This window comes from Etheostoma spectabile, chromosome 1, assembly GCF_008692095.1.
Source record: "Etheostoma spectabile isolate EspeVRDwgs_2016 chromosome 1, UIUC_Espe_1.0, whole genome shotgun sequence".
Classification (NCBI taxonomy): domain Eukaryota; kingdom Metazoa; phylum Chordata; class Actinopteri; order Perciformes; family Percidae; genus Etheostoma; species Etheostoma spectabile.
Window position 1 is genome coordinate 1,669,996 of NC_045733.1, and position 20,908 is coordinate 1,690,903.

The 20,908-nt window shown below is 40.3% G+C and overlaps 1 protein-coding gene across 12 annotated transcripts in view; it reads left to right on the plus strand.

Moving 5' to 3' along the window:
* The window catches only part of esrrga (estrogen-related receptor gamma a), a 163,962-nt gene that overhangs the window by 124,537 nt on the left and 18,517 nt on the right, over positions 1-20,908 (plus strand). For 8 of the 12 annotated variants that reach the window (XM_032513695.1, XM_032513691.1, XM_032513687.1 and 5 more), the window contains 2 exons: positions 6,026-6,136; positions 8,920-9,102. In XM_032513695.1, the coding sequence (XP_032369586.1) occupies positions 6,026-6,136; positions 8,920-9,102 (294 nt within the window). The remainder of the gene's footprint in view (positions 1-6,025; positions 6,137-8,919; positions 9,103-20,908) is intronic. The other 4 variants (XM_032513637.1, XM_032513664.1, XM_032513656.1 and 1 more) reach the window with 1 other exon arrangement.

Below are 20,908 nucleotides of genomic sequence, written 5' to 3' on the forward strand. Positions count from 1 at the left end.
GTGTGTGTGTGTGTGTGTGTGTGTGTGTGTGTTGTGTGTGTGTGTGTGTGTGTGTGTGTGTGTTAGTTAGATGCTATAGTTTACCCCTTAGGGCAAGATCTGCCTCAAATTAGCTTTGTCGCCGTGGGAGACCGATAGGGTGAGATGAAGAGCAAGTGAGGCAGCAAGGAAGAGTGTGTGCGTGTGTGTTTGTGTGTGTGTGTAATGGAAAGGGAGAGGAGAACAAGAAGCCAGAGGGTCAGTTAACCAACTCAGATCAGAACCGTTTCTTTACATGATCTCTTAAACACACACCTGGTCATGTGAAGACACACAAAATGAATATTGAACGTTTCTTACCCAAAATGAGAGGAGAAGACAAGAGTAAACGAGCAAGGGGTAAACTGAAGGAAGGAATGAACATGGGGCACTCACCCACCAATATGTAGCAGCTAATTTCTGGAGCAAGGCAATTAAAAGGCCTGACTATATTATGAGAACTTCCCCTCTGGCAATGGCTGTCTGTCCATTTTTAATGGGGTCATAATGATGCGTCAGCTGAAGACTGAAAGGTCACAGGGGCGGGGCTTAAATCTGCCTTGAGAGAGGGGAGGAGGGAGTGAGAGGAAAGGGGTGTTATTGCAGGTAAAAGGTTTGATAAAAAGCAATGAAACAGGAGAGGGTTAAAGTGATTTTTTAGCAACTGCTTACCTCAGAAAATACATTTTATAATTTATTTGACAGGTTAGAAAACAAGCAAACATAATAACACTGTAGCTGTCACAGTTATTCCTACTTGTACACAACTGGCAAAGCAAGACAGACATAATGCATTCAAATTCAGCAGTAATGCGTACAATTGGCATGAATAGCATACAAAACACAGATCAGACATTTGAACATGAAAGGCTTTGGCAGAGCCACACAGACCAGCAGCCAGCAATTTTCAGTATGCATGTACATTGTACATTTGGTCATATTTGCTCCCTTACAACATAGCAGCTTTGATGATGGCACGTCTGATGAATCATGGTTAAACAGACAGAATGGGTTGGTTCCAAAACCAAAGCCTTCGTCTCTATATTGCCGTAAACGGTCAGCTGGATTCAGATGGTAGACTACTAGAGAGACATTCCACGGACTGCAAATATAAACCTTGGCACATTGCCCCACACATGCACACAACAGCTCGTGCCAACTTTGGCCATGCTCCCCACGGCCTCTAAGACCTAATGAGTGAGATTGGGTGGAAGGCCTCAGTCTGTGTGAGTGTTGGTGTGTGTATGGTGTCTACAAACAGCTGGCAGTATGCATCATAACTCGCTTCATGCTCAACAGTCCTGACTGCTGCTATCCAATCTTATTGCTGCACACACATTCTGTCATAGACACAACAGTCAAGACGGCTGGCCAACACATGTTCACATACAAAACACAAGACAATTTGTCTCTTATAAAGGACATATTTCCTAAAAGATATCTATGATTAAAAAGGTAAGAAAAATAAGAAAGAAAATTAAATGGCAAGGAAAACCCATTTTGTGGGTCAACATAAATGGATGATTGGGAAAGGAATAGTGCAAGAGTCAAATGCAAGAAGAAGGCAAGAAAGAATGAAAGTAGATGATAAAGAGGGGGAAAGAGCAAGTGATGGGAAAGGTGAAGAGGCAAGAGGAGAGGACAGAGAAATAGAGGAGGGGAGCGCCAGACAACTGGTGGCGTCTGGTGTTCCCCCATGGGAAACTTGTAGCTAAATGTGGCCCTGTAGTGTCTGTCCTGAGTGAGTGTTTGTGTGTGTGTGACTGGCATCTGGTTGCATCCCAGCTAGAAAGGAGCGATAATGGAAATACTTTGACGAGAGATCTGCCTAAGTGGTCCGCTCTCTTTCACATACACTTTCTTTCTGTTTGTCTAGAGAGCAGAGGAGATGAGGCAGAAAGACTGTTTGGGAATGGCAATTTATGTAATAGCAACATGTAGCTGTTGTTTTCAGTTGCATTTGACAGCTCACAACAACGGTTTTATCCAACCCTCACACAAATTCCATAAAAACAGTCTCATGTGTCACAACTATTATAAAAAACAAAGACTTTTGATTGTTAAAAAAAATATATATATATATATATATATATATTTTTTTTTTAACAATCAAAAGTATATATATATATATATATATATATATATATATATATATCAGTATACACAGCCTTCAAAGAAAAAGGGCCAATAATGTGGAAAAGGCACTATTTTTTAGAGACCTCACATGGTCTCACACACATGCCCACATTACCACAAACACACACACATATTCACACACCAGTGACAGCCACCTGCCCGCTGCCTAAGGCACTGCTGTTCTGATCTGTTCTGGTCTAAACAACGTCACCGCATGACACTACACACACTCCCTTCCACCCCTCCTTTTTTATTGCTTTCTTTGAGCTCTCTAGTGTCCTTTTTTTAGATTTGAACATAACACATATGAAACAGTAATTATTTTGATTCTTACAGTGGTTTGAACCAACCAGTAACACCACAAAATAATGCATATTCTGGGATTCTTGTAGCTGTATATGCAGATATTTTTCTGACTCTTGTTATTTCTTCCTCAAATGCAAATTATTCATAAACACACTCACGCACACTTTAGATTTAAATGGGTCTGTTGTCTTACCCAATCTACTCGCCCATCAGTTGTTAAACCCACATAGGAAAACCCTTTATGTTATTACATCAACACTGCGGTTTCACTCACACACTCGCAAATACACACACCCACAGAAACATAAGGAGATAACCTGGTCTAAGGTGGAAGAGCGACTTCAACCCTGTTAAACTTCAATTACCATAAAACTACTCTCTCCGTCTTCTTCTCCTCATCTCTGCCCCTTTAAATTTTCTCTTCCTCTTGTGCATTTTTTTGTCCTTCTTTCTCTTTCCTGTCATCAATAGAAATAAATCATTCTATTTGTCTGCCTACTGCTCTTTCCATTCTATCCCTCACTCCTGTTTTTGCCCTTTTTCATCCTCTCATTCTCTTATCATATCATTGACCCTCTGAAATCAATCCATTTTGTGTCTGTCCCCATGTCTTCTCTTTTCTCTTTTCCTCTCTATTCTACATTTCTCTCTCCATGCTTGACGGTTCTCTCTTCAATAGCACTTAGGTGTCAAAGGCATTTTACTCGCAATCCCTCAATTGTTCAAACACACATACACACACACACATGCTGACACAGAGTAACACAAGTGCAGTGTAAAATCTATGCTGATGTGATCAGTGCGGATCGTGCTATTGACAGATAGTAATATTCCCACGATAGGAAAGATTCACCTTCATCACTGTCACTGTGTGTGTGTGTGTGTGTGTGTGTGTGTGTGTGTGTGAAATAGACTGTGTAGAGGTGTACTGTTAGTTGACATAATAATTAAAGCACGTAATTAAGGCGTATAACCTCTGTGGATTTGGTCTTTTCATTCATGGATCTTTCTCTCATTATTCTATTCCTATCTAATTTTCTTTTATTACCCTTCACTTCATCCCTCCTTTTCACTCTCATTTCATTTCATTTTTTTCTCACTGTCCTTTCTTCTTTTGTTTACCAGCCCATCTATTACTTACCCCTCCCCTTCTCCTCTTATTTCACAACCTGTGCTCTATACTCCTCTCTCCTCTTTTTTAGCCACACTTCCTTTCATGCCTTTCATCAGTTTTTATCAAAATGTATTTCTTTTATCTTGCCTTTTTATTCGATTTCTTACCCATTCCCTGTTAAAATAGTTAGTTCTTCCCTCGCCTTTACTTTTTCCACATTCCATTTTAATTTTTTCTCATTCTTCCATTTTCTCTCCCATGACCCTTTTCTTCTCCTCTCCTCTTCTCATTCCTTCCCTCTTCTCCTCTCTTGCCCATACTTTATGACTTGAAGGCTCATTTGTTAAGAGGAGGTAGAGCACTCTCGCTCTCCCACTAGTCTCCTCCTGTCTAGTTTTTGTGGGCTTTGGAAATATAATTTTCGATTTTTAATTTGATTCATTTAGATTTGATCATTAATCAGTGCTGAGAGAGAGTTAATTTTGTGGAAAATAGATGAGGTAGTTAGAGAGGGCTCTTTATAAAGTGAACTCAGCACAGCACTGGGTCTTTAAGGTGTAAGGAAAAGAGAAAGTGAAAAATTGAGACTCTGCATGTGAGAGTTTGTGTGTGATAGGGGAAAAGTGTGCGTGCCATAGTCAGTAATAAAACTAGTGATGCTACAGTACAGACATGGGAAACAGATGTTTGCCCAAATTCACATTTTGATATCTGCATCAAATTTGAGTTAATTTCTCGCTGAATTTAGTTTCAATCTGAGGCTAGAATGTTTGTCGCCATACAGCACAGTGACACAACTACCTATTGACTTAAGCTTCTGATCAAACGCTTTCTTTCACCTTCCACCTTCTGTCTTGCTTCTGATGCTCTTCTAGCTCTGATAGTCTGTCTCTGCTTTCTCTCGGTCTCCCTCTCCTCTTCTGACCAACCAATGACCCAGGTAGTGACTGAGCAAGCTGCTTGTCAGGGCTTACCCAAACACAACATGGGGTATGGGTTAGAGAAACATAGATGTTGTGTCAATGTGTGTGTGTGTGTGTGTGTGTGTGTGTGTGTGTGGTGTGTGTGTGTGTGTGTGTGTGTGTGTGTGTGTGAGAGAAAGACAAAGTGGGTGCGTGAGTGGGTTTGTACCCCCTGGTGTTAAGAGTTTCTTGACCGTTTGCTGACACTGTCCCCCCCACTGTACCTGGACTGTTAGCCCTTCTGTCTACCTATTTTCGTCTCAAGCACGCACACAAACACACACACACATGCATGTCATGTTCAGTTCACTGGGTTGACTGCTGCCTGAGTCAGTTAGAGGTTTCTAAATGACTACATTTCCATAAAAAAAATGTGTGCACTCACGTCACTGCAAGATGGTTTGAATAAAACCACCCACCAAAATGTGCACATGTACGCAATACAAATAAAAACAGGGAAACACGTGCACTTACAAGCACTTACAAATGCCAATGAATGCGAACACATGCTTCCTGACATTTTTTCTTCTTTGCTGCCAATAGGAAGTCAGTCCTTGTTAAATCTCTTAGGTGTGTTGTCTCGGTCATGGTCAGCACATTTTTCAGAGGATTTAAATCTCTCTGTGTTAGCAAATCTCTCTTTTGCTCTCTCTCTCTTTTTGCCCCCTCCTCTCGCTCTTTTTCTCTCTGTCTATACATATAAATCCTTACCATTTTAGATGCACTTTGTATGAGAAAACCCTTCAAATCAGTGGGGCTGTTAGAGTGTAAAGCACTAAACAAGAAGTGTGATACTGTTCATGGTGTGTTCAATATTAGGTCAAGTTTTTTCCCTAGACCGTCTGTTGATGAAAGATCTGAAGATGGTGTTCTTCTCTGTTGAGCGTGATTTTATTTCTGAATGATACAAACAAATAATTGCATTGGGTTCGTTTTAAAACATTTGACAGCCCTTTCAGATTCTTCTTCTCTCCTCCTCCAGGGTCCATGACACCTCTCTCTACCTTATCCATCTTTAAGTGGTAACCACGGTAACATCCAATCCCCTGAGAGATAGGCCTAATTAAATTAGGACTCCTTTGTGTCAATTAATTAACGAGACAGAAAGAGAGAGACAGAGATTGGGCAAGAGACAGGAAAAGTGTAAGTCAGAAAGCCAAAGAGAACGCATGAGAGACACAGAAAGAGAGAGACATTTTACTTCAATTGTGTCTCTTTAATTTAGTCTTGTTGTAGAATAAAAGAGGGAAAAGTTTCTGTAAAACAGACACACACCCATGTATGCGCTGCAGAAACAGCACAACTATCACTTTACTCCCAGACATCATATGTAATCTTCTTTCAGTCCGCATGTTTTCATCTCATTTCCACTCTCTCTATTTATATTTTATTTTATATTCCTTGTCTTTGTGTTAAGTAGTCAAAAGAGTTCAAAAGTTTCAGTGTCACACACAGTGTATTAATAAATTTCTTCTGTCATTTTTTACAGGTGTTCGTCTCGACAGGGTTCGTGGCGGGAGACAGAAGTATAAACGCCGGATAGATGCCGACAACAGTCCTTACCTGAACCCACAGCTGGCTCTGCCTCCCAAGAAGCCATGTAAGAATAAACACACACATGCACACACAGACTCTGAGTGGTAACAGTATATATAATAGCCCTTTTCTCTTCGAGGTTGAGCAGGGATTTTCAAGGACAGACATTTACATATTGTCCTTGGTGCACAGTAACTCATACTCTACAAATTGACAATCGTGCTACAGTGACAACAACATCAAAAATAGTGTGCAGAGGGAGGGACATACTATGGACAGTGCACAAGGAAAATCTTCCTTAGAAATAAACAAAAAACATTCAGATTCTATCATATTATATTCTTATGTGCAGACAGCGTTCATGTAATAGGCAGGAATCGTTCAGAGATCCGTAGTACAAGGCACTGCCTTTCCATCAGTTTGTATCCTAATGACAGTTGGACAGTAAAAATAAATTAAACACACACACATAAATAGACACAGGGTAGTGAGAAGCCCATCTGTTTGGGACCAAGTTTATCTCCTTGTCTCTACTGCTACCAGTTTGGGGTCATAACATTTTATATGTGTAATATTTCACTATAAAGGTATTAATTTAGCTCCGGCTGGATTGACTGCATTTTTTAAAGAATAAAACCACTGCCAAAGCCTGATGATTGAAAAATTAACAAGGGAGAGAGTGAGTGAGAGTGACAGAGAGACAGGTGGAGAGAGAGGGAGAGACTGAGCATGAATGAGAAGGTTTCTCAGAGGGGGAGAGAAGTGGAGAAGAAGGGAGGGGGAACAGCCAGAACCCTAATCCGGATTAAATCCAATCTGGCAACCACATCAAACTGGAGTTAGCTCTTTAGCTAAGCGTCTGCTCACACACGACACACACACACACGCACACACACACACACACACAAACACACACACACACATATGCAGTGCAGATTGAGTAGTGTTTAGCAGCTTGGTCCCCAAAGCCCATTTTGCTTAAAGCTGGAGCATATTCTGCTTTAGGCCAATATGCTGAATGGCTGCACAACAGCTTACCGGGATTTCTGCACTACTAATCATTTAAATGATGGGATAATATGAGTCTGTGTATAATATGTGTGTCTGTGTTTAATGTATGTATGTGTTTGCATTCACTGACGGGCTACAGAGTTTCTTAAAACAAGTTTAGTTATACTTAACTCTTTAGTCCTGTTATTTTTTTATCAGGGATTTGACACATTTTGGAGTAGAGTTTCAACATGAGTAATTGGAATTACAAGTTACCACTCTAAATAGTTATTCAGGCTTTAGTTCCTATTTACATAATTTCCTTAATTTATGTATGAACTCAAATATCTCTCTGCCCTGATATAGACTGGCTGGGTATGTCTTCTTCTTTTCTCACACAGTCAATACACACACACAAAAAAAATTTTGTCCCTCTGTCTCTCGCACAGATACACGCACACAGCCTATCTATCTGAAGCCCAATCCCTAGCCTCAGCGTCCCCATTGATTGTGTGAGAACAGAACAATAGCCCAGGGTTTGGAAATGGGCTTCCATTGATTCTAATTAGGGAAACATTAAATAAGATTTACCCACAGATACTGCAGTGTGACTGGGATTGGTTTGGCTCAAACGACCCTGGAGCTGGAGGGAAGAGGATGGGAAGAATATATCTATGTACATGTGTACATGGGGCATGTGTGTGTGTGTGTGTGTGTGTGGTGTGTGTGTGTGTGTGTGTGTGTGTGTGTGTGTGTGTGTGTGTGTGTGTGTGTGTGTGTGTGTGTTTGTGTGGAATTTGGGTGGAGAGTGTTGGATCAATACACAACTCATCCCCCCAACTCTGTTTCACTCTCCTTTGCTGTTTATCTCTATCTAGCTGTCGCTCTCTCGACTCTTCCTGTCTGTATTTTACAATCTGTCCATGGCTCTATTTCTACCTGTCTATCTTCTCCCACTTTTTTCTTTACTTACATCCCTCTCTCTTTTCTATAATCCTTCGCTCCTCTCTTTGCTTTTCTATCCTCTGTTATTATTCCCATACTTGATTAGTCAGTGGATTAATTTGGAAGCAGGGTATCAGTCTGTTACTAATGGACCATAGAGATCTCATCACCACATGTCACTATTAACAGCTGAGCTGTTTGGCTTTCAGTATTATCTTTCCCTTCTGTATGTAGTATCACGGAGGCTTCTTAAGGCGGTGATACAAAAGACAATGTTTTAAGAAACATGAATCAACAGCAGTTATTGCCTTTAATCACACCCTGAAGCATCTCAACTATAATATACTATATAATAACTGTATACACAAAAGTTATAATGTAAAAAAAAAATGACTTCAAATAATGTAACAAATGTACTTTTAAACTTACATTTCTTTTGGTGCTTATTAAAAGTGTGTTGTTTGACCATTTTAAAGGTTTATACATTCCAAGATTTTTCAGAGTGGCAAACAAGTTTAAATTATTCTAGTTGTACATATTCGATTTTGTATACAATACAATATACACAAACACACACACACATATATATTGTATATAATGCTGTATATGTAATGTATCTCACATCGTGGTTTGTGTGATGTACACTATGGAGAATACTGAAATGTATAATGTGTTGCAACATGTCTCTTTCTATTTCTCCTAGTCTAATGGTTATGTCAGCTACTTTTTTGCTACATGTGGACATTCTTTAAGATATAAGTGTTATTTAGCAAGACATGTTATAATGGATTTTGCATATGTCCTTACACATTTTTGCACCAGATTGGTGTGGAACAGCTGGCAGCCTAACACGGCAAAAATTCACCATCTCTCTGTCTCTGTGTCTTTCTCCTTGTCTGGTGGTCATGTCAGTTGCCTTTGGCTGCCTTGCAGATAACAAAATCGTCTCTCACCTGCTGGTGGCCGAGCCAGAGAAGATTTACGCCATGCCTGACCCAACAGTACCAGACAGCGACATCAAGGCCCTGACTACGCTGTGTGACCTGGCGGACAGAGAACTAGTAGTCAACATTGGCTGGGCCAAACATATCCCAGGTAAGAAGAAAACATCTGCTGAAACTTGACTTTTACACTGAGCCTAACGTGGTTTTGTGTTGTGGCAGTATACACACACATAGGTTCATACATACATTGTTTTTGTTTTACAATTCCAGAGTACAGGAGATTTTATACACACACCCACACACATATACAGAATAGACACAGATGATGTGAAAATTGGCAGAGTACAAGGTTGGAATTAGCTGCTCTAATTGCAGTTCAGGCACACTTACATACACACAAGTACACCTGGTACTGAGGCCTGACCTTTCACCTTAATCCACTCAGACAGTATGAACTGTTGACTCCACCTGACCAACCAAATGCCCTTACTGGTATCACACCTTCACACACACACACACACACACACACACACACACACACACCACACACACACACACACGTATTATGACCTTTTAAACCAAACAGTCCAATCCCCTAACGTTCGATATGTATATATGTTTGTGTGTGGGTGTGTTTGTGAGTCACTGTACCATACTGTATATATGGCAAAACCCTTTGAAAAACACAGCTTTAGCCTTCTGGTGAACTATGTATGTACCGGTATTACAAGTCACAGTCCCAAAGATGTCATACAAATATACATCCAGGATAACATGAGTAAATATCTACCTTCACCTGTGTAGAACAAGGAACAAGGTTTGATTTTTTTTTTTTTTTAGGTTTTGTATTGTTTTATGAGAGACACAATGTGTATATGGGCACAGACCATTTTTTAAGATAAATGTTATTGTTTGAAGTCACAATGAAGTGATTAATTCATATGTTTGTGTAGTAACAATCTTAATATAATAATTAACATTCTATTGATGAAGCAATGAATAGATTTTGATATATACAGTAAAATGTGATGTCAGTTTTAGCTTGTACTGTAGCTGTAACAGTGTCACTCTACAGGCCAATCAATAAAACAGAAGAATCTAATCTGTTTAAACTAACTCCCTTTCTCTCCTAAAATTGGATCTGACCCATAAAAGGAGAACATTTAAATAATGACAGGGTACATAAATAAACCCAAAAATTAGTAAATAAGAAAAGAGCAATACTGATAATGACAAAAGCATGTGGTCATGGAAGGTAACATGAAGAGGAACACAGGTAGTGAGACATATGAGATGAAAACTGTAATCTGGTTTTGGTTTTAGTGAAGGAGCCTGCTGGGACAGCAGAGAGGAGGGACGAGCTGTGCCTCAGATTAACACAGATTAGCACAAAGATTAGTCCCATTGTCGACTGGAAATATGGTTATAGACTAGAATAGAATTACCGCGCTGCCACTGCTCAAACAGCATAGGGGGTTGTGAGAGTATAGGGGGAAGGCACCAGATTAGAGGCATAAATACCACTCAGTCATGCTGCGTAAATCTATAACAATAAAGTCAATGGCATTGGATAACAGTGTCTCCAAATGATATATAATATATCTTATTAATAAATGTGAAAATAACCGAAAGGGAAAAAATAGATATAGAGAGATGGGAATATACATTGCTTCTTGTTAGAGTATTGATCAATATGCTGCTATATGGACAGTAAGCAGACATATATATTGATCCATATACCAAGTATGGCCCTTTGAATATTTATTTTTCTCTTTCAAAACAACACATGGCTTTATTCCAATACCTATATATATCTCATTTCCTGTAATCTCCCTGTCCTGCATTCTAGTATTTTATTCGTTTTCTTTTAATCCATATCTCTGGAAATCACCTACTGTGTAATACATTCATACACAAAAGGAACTTGCGGATACACGCAAATACATACAAATGGTCTATGTTTAATGTATTGTTTCGCATTTGGCTTGCATTTTCTTTTGATCACTACTTTTATAGGTGAATGGACTGAGTTAGCCTGGTTATGTGCTGTGTGTGTGTGTGTGTGTGTGTGTGTGTGTGTGTGTGTGTGTGTGTGTGTGTGTGTGTGTGGTGTGTGTGTGTGTTTGAAGGGAGTGAAGCGCAACGATTGCTTGGTGGAGGAGAGAAGATGGTGTGATTAGATGAACGAGAAAGGCAATCCACTGCTCACGGAGAAAGATAGAATTCTTCATCTTCCAAGTGTGTGTGTGTCTGATGTGAACACCTTATGAAATCCTCATTGTTTACACCACTGAACACTGATCTAATACTCTCTCTCACACACACACACACACACGCACCACACGTGTACACACAGAAAATGAGCTACTGTTCACTTAGGGTGTAAAGGATTGTCAGAAAGAAGTACGCCTCCTCAACATTCTTTATCAGACTCCTACAAAAACACACACACAAGACACAAGGCAAGCAATAAAGAGTCGACAATGACTTAAGTCTTGAATAGAAAGACCTCTTAACCTTTTTGCAGATGTGTATGTGTGTGTGTGTGTGTGTGTGTGTGTGTGTGTGTGTGTGTGTGTGTGTGTTTGTGTGTGTGTGTCTGTGTGTTTGCGCGGGGTGTACATGTGAACACACACATGCACACGTCTCTGCTCGCCATGGTACAGTAATTTTTTTAATCAAATTGATGGAGAGAGACAGAGAAACAAAGAGAAAAAAGACAGAGAGAGGAGAGGTGAAGCCAATTTATGCCTCATGATATGGCTGTGCTGCGCTGCATACACACACACATACACACACACACACGTACACGCGCATACATGCACACACAGGCTGCTAACAGTGGTAACAACGTGTCAAGGCGAGCGCCAGGCAGCTAATTTGAAGTCATTAGATGTCTGCCGTACTGGCAACAATTTGTTACGCTCACACACGCACAAACACACACACAAAAACACACACAAAAACACATCGCATACACACACTGAGTTAAGAGCCGTCTGCGGATAGCGAGGAGGCTAAATTGTAAACTAATTTAAACATCACTCAGCGTTAGAGAGGCTGCCTGCAAGACAGGCCCCCGGATAACAAGGCTAGGCTACGCGTGTGTGTCAGTGTGTATCAGTGTGTGTGTGTGTGTGTGTGGTGTGTGTGTGTGTGTGTGTGTGTGTGTGTGTGTGTGTGTGTGTGTGTGTGTGTGTGTTGCTAGTCATGTTTGACACACAGACTCGCCCAACCTTACTTGTGACAACACACACACATATACACACATATCTCTTTTATTGGTTCTTTTATTCTAAAGCTGTTGGTGAATGAGTGTGTGCAGGCTAATTTCCATACTGATATGGCCTATATGCAAACATTTGATATGTTATTAGGAGAAGAAAATGAGGTTTCAGACCCAGTGTATGTCTCTTGTTGTCCCACAAGGAATGGGACACAATCACAAATGTGCACCTCACACACCGCACGTGTGTCAAATAGAGAGATGAAAAGCATGCAAACACAGTATTACGTAGAAGTCTTTTTGCTGATTCAAACTGTGGGCAATGAGTGGCCCCACACATTTTCACACATTTAGAAGTCTACGAGGAGAATACTGTCACTCTCAGAAAACTGTGGGCATGTGGAAATATTGTCTGAGTTGTTATTCAGAAAGGCTTTGGTGTCCAATAATATGGATTAGGGAAGAGAAGATCTCAATTTAATAGCTAGTGTGTGTGTGTGTGTGTGTGTGTGTGTGTGTGTGTGTGTGTGTGTGTGTGTGTGTGAGTGTGTGGAGGAACCAGGAGCAGTCAGGTGAGTGGAGGAGGCAAATATTTAAACAGGAGCGAGTGAGAGAGTGAATTAAAAGAAAGAAAGCCCATTCAAAATGAGCCATTTATCTGTCTGTAGAATTAGTCTTTTCATCCTGTCTTTTCTGTTCTTTTACTCTCTCTCTTTTTGTCACTCTCCCTCTACATAATAACTAAATGACTACTGGGCAGTCATGCCAGCAGCTCTTATCTAGACTTGTGGACACAAAAGAGAAAGACAGACAGGCGAGCACTTGACTTGACGAAAGAGCAAGGAACGAACAAGTGAATGAATCAACGAACGAGAGCCTGAACCTATAACACAGTCTTTTTTACCAGAACGAGGGGCCTTGCCATTAGTGCTTTTTTACAACCCCCTCCCCCATTCTTTCTTTATTCAAGGCAGAAATTGCTCTTGGGCCACCCCCCACTTCCCCTCCACTATTCTCTTGCTTCCCTATCTCCTCTTACTTGCTCTTTCATTTCTTACCGTCTTTCTCCCTCTCTCTCTTTCTTTCGTTCCCTTTTCAATTTTGACACTCAGGATAAGCGGTCTATGTGTCTGCAGTAACACAGAATGATTGAGCTGTAAAAAACTGGGGAAGGGAGGTGGAGGGGACGGGGGCGAGGGTTGCTGTCTGTCTATTCATTTAATCGGCCTTTATGGAGATATGGGAGAAGGGGTTTGGGTGGCCGTGGTGGTGATGGGATAGTAGGTGATGAGGGAAGTCCTCTTGCCTCATGTTCTGCATGCTTCCCTCTATCTTTCAGTCTGCTGTAGTCTTTTATTGGCCTCTTTTTATCTTTTCTCTTTCTTCCTTTTACTACTTACGGGTGTGAATTAGGATTAAGAAGAATGGAGAAATGAAGAGGAGTTTTGAAATAAAACATACAAGGCTAAGGTGAGAGAAGAAAAGTGTAGGAAATGGGAAGAGAATGGAAAGCAGGGAGGTCACATACATTACCTTGGTATAACCTAGATACTCCCAAAGAGCCTTTAACACAATACTATTCTGACCCGATGGCTAAATATCCCCCACCTCTTTCAACCTCCACCCTCTTTCCTTCTCTTTCTACTTCTGTCTCTTTCTGCCTCTCCCTCCTTTTATCCCTCTCTCTCTGACCTGACCTCCCACCCTCTCTCTCCTTGGTATCCTTAACCTCTTCATTATCAAGTCAACCTCATCTCTCAACCCCTATCCCTTCCCACGCCTCCCACCTCCCCTCTTAATGCATTGCCCCAGCCAGCCGTCCTCGCTGTCTTTCTCTTTGGTTATCTCTGTCTGTATATCTCCACAGATACCGTGATCAGGTTTATTGAATCTAAGTTTAATTCTAGATTTTGAAACGGTCTGATCGACAGCATATTCAAAAATGCCTTTTGTTTTAACATTGGAAAATTATAACAGATTAAGTGAGGCACCCAATGAGCAAAGCCCCCCTTAAATCTGTACCTCTGCTGTTGTTCTTCTGTGCTCTTTATTTTGGTCATGTTATAAATGGTTTTCACTTAGAGATTTAGTCAACCATTCGAGCAGTTGGTCATTCACACTGCCAGACAGTCCGTCAGTTAGTTAACCAATCAGTCAGTCAAGTAACTGCACAGCCAGTCAGTCAGCCAGAAAGGCCCCCAGTCAGTCAGCAAATATTGATTAATAGAAGTGTCCTGCTCCTTTTAGCAAATCAAATGTTGAGTCTCAGCAGCCAAGGGGAACCTCTGCGCGCACACACACACACACACACGCACGCATACACACACACACGCACGCATACACACACACACACACACACACACACACACACACACACACACACACACACTCTCTCTCACAAAGACACACACACAAACACACATATGCACACACACATTTACACACATGGATACCCACATCCTTGACTCTAGAAGTGCAGCTCTCTAAATTAACACTGACACACATTATAACATTGTTGAGATGCAGAACAGTACTGTGTGTGTGTGTGTGTGTGTGTGTGTTGTGTGTGTGTGTGTGTGTGTGTGTGTGTGTGTGTGTGTGTGTGTGTCTCTCTGTCTGTGTATGCGTATGTGTGATAGAGATATGTAAAAGCCCAGACCAGTGATGATGTCACTCCCTGGCCCTCCTTATTAAATCTGGTGTTGTCATCAATCAGCAAAGAGGTTGTTGGGCTTTGGGTCATAGAGTGGTAAATCAGAAGAGAAATATCTCTCAACCACCACTCACACAAACAAACATACACACACTTTATTTTTTTTCAATTGTTAAACCAATGGGTTTATTGGCATGGAACTTCTGAAACAACATTGCCTTCACCTGTCCTAATTTCTTTACTTCCCCTACTTCATCTTCCAGTCTGTCTGTCCCTCTCAGTGTCATTACCCTCTCCAATAAAAAGGCTGGTCTGGGTTCACATGTGCATGTATACTCATGAAAGCACATACACAGAAATACACACAAACACACAAGCAGATTTGCCCCCATTCTGTCGGCTAAGGCTAGCTCACCTTGACAGTCACAGCATGCTGGGTGCCTTCTTACAGTAACACACAAACATACAGTCCATTCACATAGACACACACATTCAGCACAGTGTAAAGAGATAAAAACATTCATATGGCTGTGTTCTTTTATAGGCATAACATGCGAAGGTGAAAGGTTAAAACAAGATTTAAAAAGTTTAGTTGCATGGTAGAAAATCCCAGTAATTCAATCTATCAGATCTATTTTCTCATAAATTATCATCATATAAACTGTAGCGTCCAATAACTGTCCAATTATTCAAACACGTAAGAAATGTTAACAGTAAACATTTATGTTCAATTCAGTTCAAGAGGCTTTATTGGCCTGAAAATGTAATGTTGCTGTAGTAACAAACCTGTTTCAGCCAGTTAAGAAAAGAAGCACAACAGACAGCACTTTGTCTTCTTTGAAGTGATAAAACTGACTCTGCCCTTTTTTTTTAAATAAGAGTCTAATGAGATCATCTCATGAATATGACTTTAGTAGAATCTGATTCATTGCTTTGGTCAATTTGGTTTCTTTTGTGCTCTCTAGTACGTGTTTGATTTCCATTTCTGCTTATCCCTTAGCTACATAATACATTTAGGGTTGATGTCTTCAAGAATGTGTTTTTGCTTGTGTGTGTGTGTGTGTGTGTGTGTGTGTATGTGTGTGTGTGTGTGTGTGTGTGTGTGTGTGTGTGTGTGTGTGGTGTGTGTGTGTGTGTGTGTGTGTGTGTGTGTGTGTGTGTGTGTGTGTTCCATTGTCCACATTTGTGCATGAGAGACATCCTATTTTCCAGTAGACCACAACCATGGTTTCCTCTGGCAGCCCATACAAACAAACCCACTCCTGTTTGCAGATGAAAACAAATATTGATGAAATCAAATTATGAAAAGAATATTTGATATCTGAGCTTAATGTTTGGATTAAGTTGGGCTTTCTTTATTGGATTAAGCCTGTGGGTATTGGAAGCATGGAATCAATATGAGAAAACAGAGGAGGGAAAACATGCATTGCTTTTCTTCCATCTTAATACTTTTTCTTTTTGTCCCTGTGTTTGTGTCAAAGTATTATTTATAGTTTTAATAAGGTGAGATCAGTCAAGGAGGATTTTTTTGCAAAAAAAATCAACAAAATATATCGTACAATGAATTTCCCATCAACTTTCAATGCTGTGTTTGATAATAATATAACTGAGGGATAGTCTTGATAAGAACAGATGCAAGTTATATATTATAATATACTGATGTTATCACTACAGGATGCAATGCCTGTCTACATAACAATAAATGTATAGATAAGCATTATATCTGATCTAAGTTGTAAAGGGTCTCTGAATTGTTATGTATGTTGTGATTATGGTTTTGCAAAATAAGTTTTTTTGTACAAAAATGTGTGTTTTGATGAAAACGCACACACAGATTCACCTACATATTCAGTTCAGTCTGTGTTGATTGTCCTGTCTGTCCGATTGTCATCACCATGTTTACAGTGTTTCCATGACAATGTGACAATGATGACACTTAAACATGCAGAGCTTTGGGTGTCTGCTTTAAAAACACACACTCAACACAAATATGATCACACACACACACACACACACACACACACACACACACACACACACACACACACTGGTATTACCTCTATCAGGTCACACCTTGGTGGTGACACACACCTTATGCCTTTAGAGTCAAGCAACCTGACACATCATACCTGCACACACAACTTGCCTCACAAATGTTACCAGCTGTCGCCATGTCCACGTGTGACACACCATATCAGACCGGCTGAATTTAAAGTGAAAAATAAAAAAGTCACTTGAACAGTAGTGGCAGCCTATGATAGTGGAGTGGTGTACATAAAGAAAATATGATTACATCACCAACAGTACCTTTACTAACATCAGCACTTTTAACAAGTGAATGAAATTCCTTAATATTAAGAATGACACTGATTTTAAAAGCGGTGTCTGATCAGTTTCAGATTAGAGCCTCTGATTAAAAGTATTTTTAATCATTTTGATTCCAATCTCTGAGAAAAAAATGAAATCATGAAATGCACTCACTAGATAGATGTTCAAGTAAAAGTGAGAGAAAAAAAACAATATTGAAGTCATGAGCTTTGCGCTCAGCAGCCCATTGCTGTTTTTCTTATTAGTTTGATTACATTAGCAAATCAAATTCATTTGTCTATCAGCCTTTGAGACACAGCCTGCAATCTGAGTACACTGACTAATCTGCATCAAATAATGTCTGTCACACACACACAAAACACACACAAGCTGCATACATAAGCACGCAAACAAGCAGGCATATACAAACACATACATCATTGACGCACCCATGAACCCACAAACGTACACTTCCGGAGTAGAACTAGTACACAATGAATGTGCACAAATCCACACAAACACAGACGTGCACAGTTTTATAATATGTGACATCAGACGAGCAGTAACAAATAAATCAGCACACCATCTGAGCCCATCATCATCTAAGTCATCACTAGCAAACAGTCAGCTTTTACTACTTTCAATTTGTGTGTGTGTGTGTGTGTGTGTGTGTGTGTGTGTTTGTGTGTGTGTGTGGTGTGTGTGTGTGTGTGTGTGTATGTGCACGTGTGCATGCGCCCCTGAGAAAGAGAGATGATGTGATGTGATATGATATGATATGCTGGCGGGGCATAAAGATAGATGATCATAATTACGCACAGGCCAAACTCCATTTCAAATCATCATCATCCTATTCTATCTGTTAGGGCACACATGTACACACATACACACACATCAAAAGCAATATAAAGAGTTCACACACATACAAGGATTCACAGTCACACACATATCACACACCTATGCATGCAGCAAATCTAGTGGAAGGAGGGACAGGCTTGTCACATTATTTCTGTCGGTTCATGCAAAGTTCACAGACAAGCATGAAATAGTTTTCAATCTCTCTCCACATCCTCTCTTTCTTTTTATACTTATCTATCTACTTTCCTCACTGTTTCTGTCTCTATCTTTCCCTTTCTCCCCTTTATCTTTATACCTTCTCTTTTTATTTGCTCTGCTCAGTCTCTTTGTTTCTTCTCCTACCATTGCCTTCCTCTCCTTCTCTTACCTCCATCATTGATCCTCACCTCCTTCCCCCTTTCTCTACTCTTTCTTCCTCTTCTACTTTTAGTTTATTCCTCACTCCCCCTTTGTTTTACTCTCACTTGTCCTTTCTGTCTGATGCTCCTCCTGCTCCCTCTTCCACTTCCCCCCTTTATTTTACCTCTCTTTTTCTCTGTGTCTCTCTCTCTCTTTCTCTCTCACTCACTCTCCCTCTCTCCCATCCTCCAACCATCATTCTTAAATAACAGTCCGGAGGATTCATCCTTTCCATCAGGGAATAAGCAGGTGGGAAAATAGGATTGGAGCGTGCCTGTCACCAGCTTGGGACGACTTATGGTCTGTGCACATAACACACACACAGCAGAAAATTACATATATATAAATTATGTAGGTATAAAAACACAGGTACACCTTATGCACATACTGTATACAAGAAAACTGCAGATAGGCAACAGTTTGGGTCTACCACCTGTGTGTGGCCCAGAAATATTAAAAGGTATAATAGAATAACAATATGTTAAATAGTTTTTATTATTTATAATCACCCATTAGCTTGTTGGTTCTTTTTGTTAGGGTAAACTGGAGAAAAATAACAGAAAGAACTAAATATGTATTTTTGTCATAGTTCTTGCTTTTTTGGTTGGTGTCTCAGTAATGTACATTTCATAGTGTGCATGTATTTGGACACAGTACTTCATCCTTATATAAGTGTGTCACTTCCCACCTGCTATGTGGCGAGGACTATCTCTGTGGTCCACTGTTTCACTGTGCGTTCACATGTACTTACAAAACACGGACGCCACACACACACACACACACACACACACACACACACACACAAACACAAACACACACACACAAACACACACACACACACACACACACACACACACACAGTAATAATGTGTGTTTATTTGTGTCTATTTAATCGTGATGGGATGTTTCATCTGCAGGCTGCCATCACAGCTGGCTGCCTTATTGTCTGGGTCAGACTGATGGGCATACGTGCAAGTGTGTGTATGTGTGTGTGCTTCTCTGTGTGTGTTCTCAGCTGAATGCATTTTCAGCTTCTGTTCACCTATTAGTGTCCTGCATGCATGTGTAAATACCTACAACTGTTTGTTTGCCAATACGAAAGCAGAAACATTTCTCTCTGATACATCGTAACACTTTATACTTGAACAAGATGTACATATGCAAGTGTGTGTATTGTGCATGTGTGTGTCGTCCATCAAGCCACACACACAGTCCTACAAAACCACTGGCTTGGTTGCTGATGATGACATATGAGTTCCTGGCCTTGGTAATGGCTGTTAAATCTCATAATTACACGCTTCTTTATTGCAATGCATAATGACCCCGCAGCACTATTGGACAATTAATTAAGATTTTCAGCCCAGGCTTTTTCAGGCCCAGATGAGGAGGTGGAATGAGGTCTAATGTTCGTGTCTTCGAGCTAGGACATTAAGGCACGATGCTCTAGGAGAGGTTGTCTCTCTGTGCACATTCGTTTTCATCTCTGCCTTTCTTTCAGTCTGTGTATGTCTCTCTCCTTCACTCTGTTCTCTCTTTCCTCATTGCTCCATTGTTGAGCCCTTCCTCTCAAAGCTTGTCCTGGATGATGATATTGGAGACCATATCTGTAAATGGTAAATTAATCCCTCTGGAGTTTCTGCGGTCCTTTCTTTATGGAAAGCTACGGGGGATTAGGAAGATAGAATCAACACAGCCTCATAATCTCATATACAGACACCTGGCCTGGACAGGGACCATTGGGTTTTGTTTTAAACATCAGCCACAATCAACAGGTTTTTATTTATACATCAATATCAAAACATTCTGACAGTGACAAAATAAGTGTGAGATTTTATGTAATCCCAAATAGTCTCCTACTCTTTTTTTAAACTGCAGGGTTGCCCATTTGCTGATGCTTGGACTATGGATTTACTCTGTTCAGGAGAATATGTAATGACAGGATATTGTTCTGAAAAGATAATCCACCAAGAGATCAATAGACTGTCACAACCCAGTTAATTGAACAAGCTGGGAAAATGAATTCCTCACCGACTAGATAGATGGATAGATAGACAGACAGAAAGACAGACAGACAGACAGATAGACTGGCCAGATAGTACTCCCCAGAAAGTATTCCTCCTTTTATTATTTATTACTTATTCCACATAGAGAACTGGCAAACAATGCTGATGAGATGTGGTGCACACTTGTCCAACTGACAAACTAAGGATTGTAGAAACGTACAGTACTTGGCAACCTTGTATGCCACTGCCTGGATGCTGCCCATGGCCTGAGAGATTCGTCCTTTGTGTGTCTTGTGGACTCTTTACAGACATGGGGTGACTTTCCCTGGGGTATGAATTTTGAAGTTAGGTCCAATCAGTGTCTTAGTGTGTTTTTAATGACCCTTTTAAATGGAAAATCGTCACCAAAACAAAGCTAAAGCCCAGCTGGCATAGAAATATTCACCTTATGTCCTTTTATAGCAGTTTGTACCTTTTTTAATTATTCAACTCAGTGTTTTTTGTCTTCAAA